This window comes from Musa acuminata, chromosome BXJ2-1 (assembly GCF_036884655.1).
Source record: "Musa acuminata AAA Group cultivar baxijiao chromosome BXJ2-1, Cavendish_Baxijiao_AAA, whole genome shotgun sequence".
In the NCBI taxonomy this organism is placed as follows: Eukaryota; Viridiplantae; Streptophyta; class Magnoliopsida; order Zingiberales; family Musaceae; genus Musa; species Musa acuminata.
In genome coordinates this window covers 3614577-3626171 of record NC_088338.1, presented here as the reverse complement: position 1 = coordinate 3626171, position 11595 = coordinate 3614577, and the positions used below count along the sequence as shown (strand labels likewise).

Genomic DNA, 11595 nt, shown 5'->3' with positions numbered 1-11595 from the left:
CGGTCTGAGATAAAGCGGAGAGATTTGGGGTGGGGCGGTGAGGAGGCCGAGGAGGTGGCAACTGGCGCAACGGTCAGGTCGTGCGGGGTCATGCGTTAAGATTCGCGAAACCCCTTTGATGCCTCGCGTACGGGAATCACGGCGCATCATCACTTCGCAACGTGATGCACGTGTACCCAATAAACCCCAACACACGTGTTTTTGTAAGAATTCATGAAAGAAATCTCACATTTTGGGTTTCTATTGGGAGTGTAAAATAAATTTTACGATTTATTATAATATTTTAGATGTAAAATTTTAAATAGAAATTATAATTTCCTTTCAAAAAACAAAATTTAATTACTTTAACTATGCAAAGTACATAAATAATTCTGTCCATCGAAAACAACATTCGATGTGGAAAGCCTTTTCCTTCTCTCGTATTTACAGTTGAGAAGGAGAAAAAGAATAAAGATATCAGTTTAATTGAAGAGTAGTGAGACGAGCGGCAGCCCTCCTCTTCCAAAGGCTCGACGACACCTTCCTTGGCTCGACGGCCACCACCCCACCGCCCACCATGATGGGTGCAGAGTGAGCAATGATCACCTCCTCCGTCTCCGCTGCCTTCCTCCAGTCGAAATCCCCCAAGCTGTTGCGTCCGCCGGCGGACCTACTCATCCCTCCGAGCGACGGTGGTGCAGACACCGGCGGCCTGCTCTTCCCGCCACCGCCCGCCGGCCCCACCTTGGGACGCCGGAAGATCTGGCGGATGAAGGATGCCAGCTTCCATTTTCGACCCGGTGGTGGGGGCTTCCGGCAGCACCCGGCGGTCATCTTCTCGAGCTTGATCTGGCCCATGCACGTCACCTTCGGGGACGAGGGTTCCTGCGGCGCCTCGAAGCCGCCGCGTCTCTTCTGCTTGCGTCGAGCTTCTATGGGTATAATGGAGACTGTGATCGGCCCCGAGAAGGATCTGCTCTGGCCATGAGCCCTCGGCTTCATCGGATTCTCGCGTCCGGTGGCAAGCTTTGGCAGGAATGTGATGATGCTTCTATCTGGTTTCTCCATGTAGAGAACGAAAGCTGAATGAGTCTGTATGATGTGACAGCTTCTGTAGCTATGGAGAAGAAGATGTTGATGGTGATGGGAAGAAGAAGACGAACGACGATGAGCATGGTCAATGGAAGAGATATTAAGGGCCATCTCCAACTGTCAGCCATCGGACATTAGAATAACAACGAGTAGTAGTAAGCTGTCAATGTGCTACTAGTGGCAATGCGGATAAGGATTGCGGTCAACGATTTCTGCGCTGAAGATGACAATAATCCCGGTCGGGGGTTGACCGTCAAGAAAAGACTCGGTCGAGGAATTTTTACAATAAAAATATTAAAGATTTAAAATTAATTTTGATTATTAAATATTTAAGATTCAAATTTTGATTCAATAAATTTTTTAAGATTACAACTATTGATAGTAAGATATTAAGAACAAATAATGTGTTTATAATTGATAAAATTATCATACTATTTTAAATATATATATATATATATATATATATATATATATATATATATATATTCTGTTAAATTATAATATAAGTTAATTATAAATTATCTCTTATAATTAATTATCTTTAACCTCTTTTAATCTCGTTTTTTCAAAAAAAAAATACATGACAAAACCGACGACATAAAAAAAAATCAAATATTTCATTTATTTTATAAAAATAAAAAAAATATTAATATAATTTTTAAAAATATAAAGATCGAAATACTAAAGATAAATAATTACATAAAATAATATGTAATTAATTCATCACCCTTATAGAAAAATAAATACTTCTTAAAAAAATAATGATAATTTAACTTTTTTTTTGAGATAAACAGTTTAATTAGCTAATCATATACCACATTATATTGATTTGGATCGAACCAAACGATTTATTTGGCCTGTCAAATTTGGTACCATAATCCATCAAAACAAGTCGATTTTGTCATCCAAGTCAAGCGATCATTCATCCAAAGTAATTTAGTTTTGTCTACATCCATGTCATTCCAAATGTATATATCAAACACCTAATCTAATGAAACGTATATAATAACCAAAACCCGTTTGTCATTTTAGGCTTAATCACATTCCACGGAACTGTTTTCCGATACCATAGACATCTCTATCAGCCAGTGTTGTTCACGGGGGGAGTCTTGAGGTTACAAACACACCTATGGATACCTAACTATTTATTCACTTGTGATCTAAAACAAACAAGTAAACCAGGCGACAAGATCATAGTCCGAAACACCATGCCATGGCATCAGGCATCTCGTAGTCCTAGTCCAGCATTCGAACCTTTACGTCAAGAGATTCTTGCACTCTGATGATGAATCAACAACGCAAAGATCAGCGGGTACTTTCCTCATCCTCGTTGCTCATCTGTGGAGTATACTGACTGGTGGATGATGGGGAGTAACCCGGTGACGTTGGCGAGTAGCCTGCACTCGGACTGCAATTATAATAGAAGCTAGGTCAAGTTTTGTTCTTAGAAGTGATGGCTTGTGGTTTAAACTGTAAACCGAAAATAATGAAATTTTGAGTAACCTGTACTGTGGAGAACTTGGGCTGTAATCTGGACCAGAACGGGAGTTAAATGGGCTGCAAAGGCACAAGAAGAAAGAGAAAAAGATATTAGTCAACTATGTTCAGTGTTCTCAAAGAGGCAAACTTGTAAGTGGCATACTAAGTCACATATGTTCCGGTGAGTCAGTTTAGTTTCAAGGTAGGTTTATCATCTTCCCTCCACTCATCTCACACAGAAATGTGTTATTCAATATTTCTAGTTGTGAGAGCGAGCTTAGCACAAAATGATACATTTAGGATGAGTGACATAAATTTTTACTGACTAGGATAAATGAGGATAATTTCAGAAAAAGAACTTGGGCCTTGTAAAATCATTACTTCATGGTAGTTCTAACTTTGATCTATAGATTGATAATCAGATTCCAGCACAATAAAAAAAAGTTATACTCACTGAAAATTCAATAATACACTTTATGATATTTATCAAGATACACCTCTGCTAGTCATCTTAGGGAGTTCAGTTAGTGCTGAACTTCCCGAGCAATTTGTTTTCTTTCTTCTCGTATAAATAGAACCACCGTTCTGTTGTGATACTGATGCTTCCACGTTAACAAATTGAATAAGTTTATCATCAAATATCTTAATTAATATGAGTGAAATAATATGAGGGGTGAACGAACAAATGGAACAGTTTCTCTTTGAATACAGATATTAAATATGTTATTAATCATCTTACTCCATGAGTCTGCAACCAGTAACATGAATAAGTATGAAGAAAGAAACAATAATAATGGTGCTGGTGACATACACCCAAATTTTCCAATGAGTAAAATATGGAACTTTAGATAAGGCAACTATTCTAAAAGTTGCCTTTTCCATGTCATATATCTATTAGTGGCCTTTTCCATGTCATAAATCTATAAGTGACAATGAAGGTGCATGAATAATCAAGCAAAAACTGAAATTGACATTAACAGAGAATTCGGTGATTACATTTCTCCCCCACTTAATAGAAATTTGATCCTCAAATTTGATTAAAAATAATATTAATCAATATAGTTAACTCTTGAAATACTAAGTCAAATGACAAAACTAAATTAGCTTGAAAAATATTCAGATTTAATATGTTACTCCAAAACTTTTAAATCAAAAGATATATATTTTTTAACATAAAATATATGACAAATTAATGAAACTCATTGAAGAAATTTAGTTTTAGGTTACCCATAACAAGTATATTAAATTTTATATCTGATAAATCAATAAAATTTTGAAGTTTTAAAAATTGATTGATTGTTGACATAAAATATAAGTTGAGGTGCAACTCAACAATAAAAAACAATTGAAATGATAAAAATTTATCCAACTATTCAACATATATATATTTTTATAATTTCAAATTATTTATATATTATATGTGTCAAAGAAATAACATTATATTTAATTCTCATTAGATCTCGTCATTACATTAAACAAATAATATCTTATAATTAATTTGATATTAAATCAAAACTCTATTCAAATTAATTACCCATATAATTAAGTTTAAATATCAATGCATGATCAAATTTATTCAACTTCAAAGGTACATATTTTACTAATGTCAACAATAACTTTTACAAACTATCCTAGCACATGTAAAATATAATCCTAATTTTAAGAATAATATATACTAACAAAAATTATAAAGGTAAATATTTTTTAATTTATATTTTTAAAAGATCCTATAAAATTTTTGTACCTAAAATTATCAAAACTTTTACATCTAAGAAAATAATTGAAACTTAGTATAATCTTCAATTAGTAAAACTAGATATTTTAACTATAAATATTCATAATAATGTCAGACAAAACTAAAAAAAATTAATTATCGATTCTAAAGAAACAACATAATAAGGCACTCAAGAAAGCTCGATCTTTTACAACAGATGTAAACCCTTACCTGTAATTTGGAGATGATTGACCGTATGGACTGGATGGTGACAGCCTTGGACTGCTTGGAGAATAAGCAAGCGAAGGACTGTACTTTGCTGAGGCAGGATTGTAACTTGGAGATGTGGGGCTATAACTTGGGGATGTAGGACTATAGCTAGGAGATGTTGGACTGTATCCCGGAGAAGTTGGGCTATAGGCAGGTGAGGTAGGACTGTATGATGGTGAAGTCGGGCTATATGAAGGTGATGTTGGGCTATATGAAGGTGATGTCGGACTATAGGAAGGTGATGTTGGACTATAGGATGGTGAGGTTGGGCTGTAGGCAGGAGATGTTGGACTGTAGGCTGGGGAAGTCGGACTGTAAACTGGAGAAGTAGGGCTGTAGCTTGGCGAAGTAGGACTGTAACTGGGGGAAGTTGGGCTGTAACTGGGGGAAGTAGGACTATAAGTAGGAGAGGTAGGGCTATAACTGGGAGAGGTCGGGCTGTAGCTGGGAGAAGTTGGCGAATATGATGGACTTGTCGGAGAGTAAGCAGGACTTGTAGGACTATATCCAGGAGAGCTAGGACTGTAGGTCGGAGAAGTGGGACTATAACCGGGAGATGTAGGGCTGTATCCTGGAGAAGTAGGGCTATAACCTGGAGAAGTAGGACTGTATCCCGGAGATGATGGACTGTAGCCTGGAGATGATGGACTGTAACCTGGAGATGAACTGGGGGAGAAAGCCATTCCACCAACATAAGGAGAAAACTGAGCATCTGTAATCGGTGAAGCACGAATATTTGGGCTCAGCAAGTAACTTGGAGACATCATTCCTTCATGATATGGTGTCCCGGATATGGGTGATCGAGATGGTGTCATTCCAAAATCAAATCCACCAGGACCACCAAAACCACCATCCATATAACTAGGAAGTTGGAGTTCAATCGCCTGTTGCAACATCTGATCATTCAAATACAGTGCACAATCACCTGTGCCAATTGGTGCAAGCTGACCAAGCATAATATTTTCAGTAACTCCTCTAAGGTGGTCACCTTCAGCATAGACAGCAGCATCAAGGAGGATGTCAACAGTTTCCTCGAATGAACATCTCATCATGGGGCCAGTATCATTTCTATTGATACCATGCCGGGTGATGGCCATTAGGTGACCTCTGTAGGTCATTGTGTCACATAGAATAGCCAAGTGACGGTAATTCACATAAGATCCATCAAAAGATATGACCACACGCAACTCATCCAAGAGAGATCTCCGAACAGCCTCGATGCCAAGAACCTCAATAACTTCAATCAAGTGGTTGCTTGTAGTCCTAGTTGCATCAATATCTTCATGGCACATAACAGCCAAAAGATTAACGCCTTCAGTGTCGAGCATCCACTCAACATCTGGTTTGAAGCCTTCATTTTCATCAAACCTATTTATCTTTCCTGACTTGATAAAAACTTTATTGATATCAGGAATGCCCCGAAGTGCCATTTCGGTCAACATGTTGCTCTCGATCTTTTTCAAGAAGACATCATCCTCCGCAGATTCGTCTTGTAATTCACCTTTAGGCGCATCATCATTCATGATACGAATACGGAGGATGAGCTTGTCTGCATTATCATCATTAAAGATGCATGTCAAATCATCATCAAACTCATGATTGATCTTCTCTGCAATGTCTGCCATGCTCAACTTCTTGTCAACCATCATCTCGCGATTCAGTTCAATACGAAGCAGCCAAGGAGATATCTTTTCAGGAGCAATATCCTCATCTGGCATTTCATAATATGACTTGACAAATTCCACATCTTCCTCAATAATGGTACTCATAGGGTCAGGATCATACCATATTTCAGTGGCATGTGTAACACTTCGCAGTGTTGTGTATTCCAATGCACATTGTACATTCTTAGCCAGTTCTTTCTTTTTATTAACCCCAGGCTTCAAATAAACAGAAAGAGAAGGAGTTTTAATCTTCTTAGCAACATTAATAATTTCCCTCAACCTGGGAACTCCAAGAGTGACATTCTTGGCACTCACACCAGCATAATGGAAGGTATTTAAGGTCATCTGTGTAGCTGGCTCTCCAATAGACTGGGCAGCTACACAGCCAATCATTTCACCTGGAGCTACCAGTGACTGCAGAAAACGAGATTCAATTTCACCAATAACCCATTCAAATGCCTCACGAGTGAGCCTATACTCCTTCATAACCCGTTTGCTAGCAAATGAACTACGAAGAAGGATATTGAATAATAAAGTAGCATTTTTTTGAGCCTCCATGCTCAAAAAATCATCACCAGGAACCACTTTGAGCCTTTCTTGAAGCTTATCAATAGCTTCCACAATCTCCATTGGGTGCATGTCAGATGGCCTTCTCAGATCAATCTTGAATGTCTTTTGTGCATTCCAGATAAGTCTCTTGAGATTCACAGGCATAGGAATTGAGATATCACCAGTAGTAGCAATCTCAGTGCCAAGCTGGTAACGGTCAGCTTCTAGTTTCTGAACCTCTGCATCAAACACATTTCTAAACTCACGGATAGTTTTCAAATCCTCAACATGCTCAGGTTGTAAGTAGCTAGGATTCCAGTTGTCATCATCGATCTCATACCTGAAAACACTATCAAACTCGCCCTTTTTCATCTTCAACGAATCAAATTTCTGGTACTCAATCCAAACAGCATCCATACCATCTTCTCCATATAAGAACTGAATAACATCCCCCAGAGAATTTCTGACAGTACCATCATATTTAACCATTATGTCTTCCATAGCCTTTACAAGACGACGTTGGATGTAGCCCGTCTCAGAAGTCTTGACAGCAGTATCAATCAAACCTTCCCTACCACCCATGGCATGAAAAAAGAACTCTTGTGGTGTCAACCCACGAAGGTATGAATTCTCCACAAAACCACGACTTTCAGGCCCATAATCGTCTTTAGTGAAATGAGGCAATGTTCGATCAATGAAACCAAAGGGTATTCGTTTGCCCTCAACATTCTGCTGCCCCACACAGGCAGTCATCTGTGAGATATTGATAAAACTACCTTTTGATCCAGCAGTAACCATGGCCTTTAAGTTGTTACTTTCGGATAAGCTCTTCTGGGCACTACTACCCGCATCATCACGAGCCTTATTCAGTACCTGAGAGGCAAAGCACCTGTTCAGTAGATGAACATGATATTTTTTATATGATGGGCTAAGTGAAAATTTCATGTGTTGTACCTGATTTACTCTATTTTCGAACGAGTCCATCATGGTTCGCCCAGGTTCAGCTTCCAATTGCTTCTCCTGTGCAAGCTTGATAAGATCTTTCACGTCATTTTTAGCTTTTGAGATTGTTTCATTGATTTTCTCCATTGTTGCTGCATCGGCAATTGTGTCTCCAATTCCAATACTAAAAGCATTCTGTAACAGCCAATAGTTCACAAGCCACTGTGTGTGCCCCAAAAATTTGCGAGCTGCATCTGGGCCAACTTCTTCCCTGATATACAAGTATGAAACAAAGCAAAATAAGTGCTAATGGGATACAAAGCAAAGTCATCATTTTCCAAACAAACAGCTTAGTTAGACTTACCAGATGACATGAATAAGACTTCCAGTAGATGTTCCTAGAGTTTTTTTGCAAAGGGTGCCTGAAAGAAGTTCACCCTTCTCAATTCGAACTAGAGTGTCACCTGGAGTAATGAAACCAGTTTCTGATTCTGAATGCCATGCTGAAAATCTTATTAAGTTTATTTGCTTTGGGATGATCAGGTTGAAAACTTGTTTTCCAGTCCACAATGGCCTAGGTTTCAATATAGCAGGAGCAGGTACCTTTCCATCAAAGTCTTCCCACCACATCAAGATGTTCATAAAGACATCCTGTCACAACATAATAAAAAAAAATCCCCTCTTCAATACTGATTCATCGAGACTAGATATTGTGAAGCAAAAGCACAAAAAGGCAAGCAAACAACACTTTTCTATTGCTAGCACCTTTTCTATAAATGTATCCCTTTTGGTAATCTTGCGACATCCCAGAAGGGTATCCTGGACAATACCCATAACAGGGCGATTTGACTGAGGTGAAACAATACACTTTGGTACCATCATTAGCTCTATGACTTCTGCTCTGGTTTCAAAAGATTGGGGAACATGCATGTTCATCTCATCACCATCAAAATCAGCATTATACGGAGATGTTACAGATAGATTTAAGCGAAAAGTTGAGTAAGGCATAATTTTTATCTTGTGCCCCATGATGGACATTTTGTGGAGACTGGGCTGCCGGTTGAAAAGAACAAAGTCACCATCACACAAATGGCGCTCGACCTACCAAAATAAAATAAGTTAATACAATGTAAACCGTAGAAACGAAAGTAAAAATAAATATAAAAAACCAATTATACAAACTGGCCTTGTATCCAAGCTCCAAATGGTGATCACTGCTTTTTTTCAAGTATCGAAGATCAAGCCTTTGACCATCTTCTCGTATGATATATTTTGCACCGGTTTTTCCAGGAGGAGGATGAGGCCCATATTCCACAAGTTCTTTTAATCTGCAGAAGCAAACAACTGTTATGAAACTGTCTATCATCCTCTATGTGACATTTATACAAGGCACCACATGAGCAAATTACCTCTCAATATTGTATGGGGTTACGGTCTCTGGGTACGTAAGATTCAAAGCTATGCTCCAAGGAACTCCGAGTTCATCAATGTTGATTGTAGGGTCAGGTGTAATAACTGTTCGTGCTGAAAAATCAACACGCTTTCCCATCAAGTTACCTCTAATTCGGCCTTCTTTAGCCTTTAGTCTACTGCATATAGATTTAATGGGCCGTCCTGACCGCTGTGTAGCCTGCACAAACAGAAAATGGATTTCACAAAAACAAACATACAAAATCATAAGGGAAGCACAGAACTGGGCAAGTCATACCCTAGGCTGACCAGGAAGCTCATTATCAAAATATGTGGCAATGTGAAATTGCAATAATTGAGCAAATTCTGAAATAATGTGAGCTGGAGCTCCATTCCTCTCTTGCCTCCTCAAATTCTCATTGTGCCTAATTATCATTGCCAATTGATGTGTCAAATCATCCTGTTGTCAATAAAAAGTCAGCACATTTAAGACACTAAAAAAATGCAACTAGCTTAATTGTAACAGGTTAAAGTGCTCTGGCTCATGTGCCTTTAACTCTGAACGAACTCACCTCACTCCTCGAAGAAGTATCCATCATCACAGAAGGTCTTACAGGAGGTGGAGGAATTGGAAGAACTTGCAATATCATCCAATCAGGGCGGGCATATTTGGGATTTAAACCCAATAGCAAACAGTCCTCATCGCTTATCCTCTTTAGAACACTAAGAACCTGCAAACATGTTTGAAAAAGGTAGACTTATGCATGCATTCTCCAGTTATGTAGTCCATTATGAAGAGTTCCAAGGAAATACCCTCTCAGCAGAAAGAATTTGTTTTCTCTCAGCAGGTTCAGGAAGCTGCTCTTGTTCATCAGATTTCTTTTTTGGAGCTTTATATTCTGCAACCATTTTCATTCCATCTATGGTAATGTTTGGCTGCTGAGCACCACATCCACCCCTGCTCTTCTTCATTGGTTCTTCTGAGTCTTGTTGACCCTGGACATCAATGTCATCACCACCAGAACATTTCTTCTTGCTTTTACAGGCATCATATATTCTCTTCAACCTATTTTTTGGGTTCCTAATTTTCAAAGCTTGCTTGAACCTGGTATCCTCCTGAAACAAAGAACAAATGTGGTAAGAAGGAAGTTTGTGCTTAAAATGCTAAGTAGTCATATGCTCATCACATATACAACCATAAAACCACTGTCTATCACAATTCTAGAAATAGAAGAGAGGCTGAACCTAAGCTTGCTGCTGCAAAAACAACATAGAGTTTCACATCCTAGCCATCCAAATAAGTTGAAGTTTGGCGCAAAAATTCGACTAAAAGGAACAATCTTATTATTTAGATAACAATTAAACCAATGATCAAGTAACTATCATGTCAAATATCAGTTTTTTGAAGAGTAAAAAACTAAAAGTACTCCCACCAAAGTCATGTTGCAGCTCTTTTCTCTAAGTTGTGCAGACAAACTAAATTTCGCTCAGATTGTATATAGTAGCTAAAACTTCACATCCACCAATACAACCAGAAGAATACCAAAAACGAAGTTCTAAATTTACTAAGAACCTTAAAGTCTAGATCTTTTTTAGTATACTCAAGTTAAAGGACCATTTTCTTCGTGTTCCTTCCACTTGAGCAAATGATTCCTAAGAGAGCCATCTGAAAGGTGCCGATCAATCGTACCTCGTCAGCAAGGATCTTGGAGCAATTGAAGCAGACGCAACGCATAATAGCAAGCACCGTCTTGAGGAACCCGATATGGAACATGGGTTTGGCGAGCTCGAGGTGACCAAAGTGACCGGGGCACTCCGCCATGTTAGCCATGCAAGTCTCGCACTTCATCTTCCGGTCGATGGTGCCGAGCCGCGGGTCGCTGAGCCCTGCTGGCTTCGGCTTCCCCCGCTCCATCGTCTCTCCGTGCTCGATCTGCACCACCGACATTTGCCGCTGCCGCCCGACACCCAAACAAGAACCAAATCAGGCTCAACGAACCACGGAAACCAAGCATCAGTAGAACCCTAGAATGGGAAAGAAAACAGGGCGGGATTGCGAGGATTACGATCTCGTCGGGGCTGAGGATGCCGAACTGGACGGTGCGGACCTTGGCGACCTCGGCCGGTGAGAACGGGAATCGCGTGTCCATGACTGCAGAAGAGGGGAAAACACTAGGGTTTTGATCAAAAAATTGGGGCTTTCAGCGACGGAGAGAAAGAATCCAATCGAATTCCTGCTTCGAGTTCGTTTTTGGAGTTCGATTTGTCCTATGGCGGTCAATTTTTGCTTCGGCAAACTTGATGGATAGCGCGATCTCCTCCCATCTCACGCGGAAAAGGAGGCAACCGCGAGCCGAATCCAGTGAAAGAAAAGGAAAGGGGATGGAAGGGGGGTGGGTCTATATTTATAGACGGAGGCCGACCTAGGGCGACGGGTTTCTGCTATCGTGCGCCGGAGGACAATTGGTGTTTGGCTTCGTGATGGTTGATCTGGAC

General features: G+C 39.4%; 2 protein-coding genes across 2 annotated transcripts; both read right to left on the bottom strand.

Annotated features, from left to right (window-relative positions):
- Window positions 1-456: 456 nt before the first annotated feature.
- On the bottom strand, window positions 457-1047 carry LOC135597911 (uncharacterized protein At1g76070-like). Its single transcript, XM_065091419.1, has one exon. The coding sequence runs from the start codon at window positions 1045-1047 to the stop codon at window positions 457-459; it is 591 nt and encodes a 196-aa protein (XP_064947491.1).
- Window positions 1048-2074: 1027 nt separating this feature from the next.
- Window positions 2075-11456, bottom strand: LOC135598482 (DNA-directed RNA polymerase II subunit RPB1). Its single transcript, XM_065092321.1, has 13 exons — window positions 11166-11456; window positions 10790-11053; window positions 9913-10215; window positions 9672-9830; window positions 9398-9559; window positions 9099-9319; window positions 8876-9017; window positions 8455-8790; window positions 8054-8340; window positions 7702-7960; window positions 4496-7620; window positions 2575-2628; window positions 2075-2479 (listed from the first exon to the last, which is right to left on the bottom strand). Exons 1-13 carry the CDS (start codon window positions 11247-11249, stop codon window positions 2377-2379), a joined length of 5499 nt encoding a protein of 1832 aa, XP_064948393.1. The 5' UTR covers window positions 11250-11456; the 3' UTR covers window positions 2075-2376.
- Window positions 11457-11595: the final 139 nt, after the last annotated feature.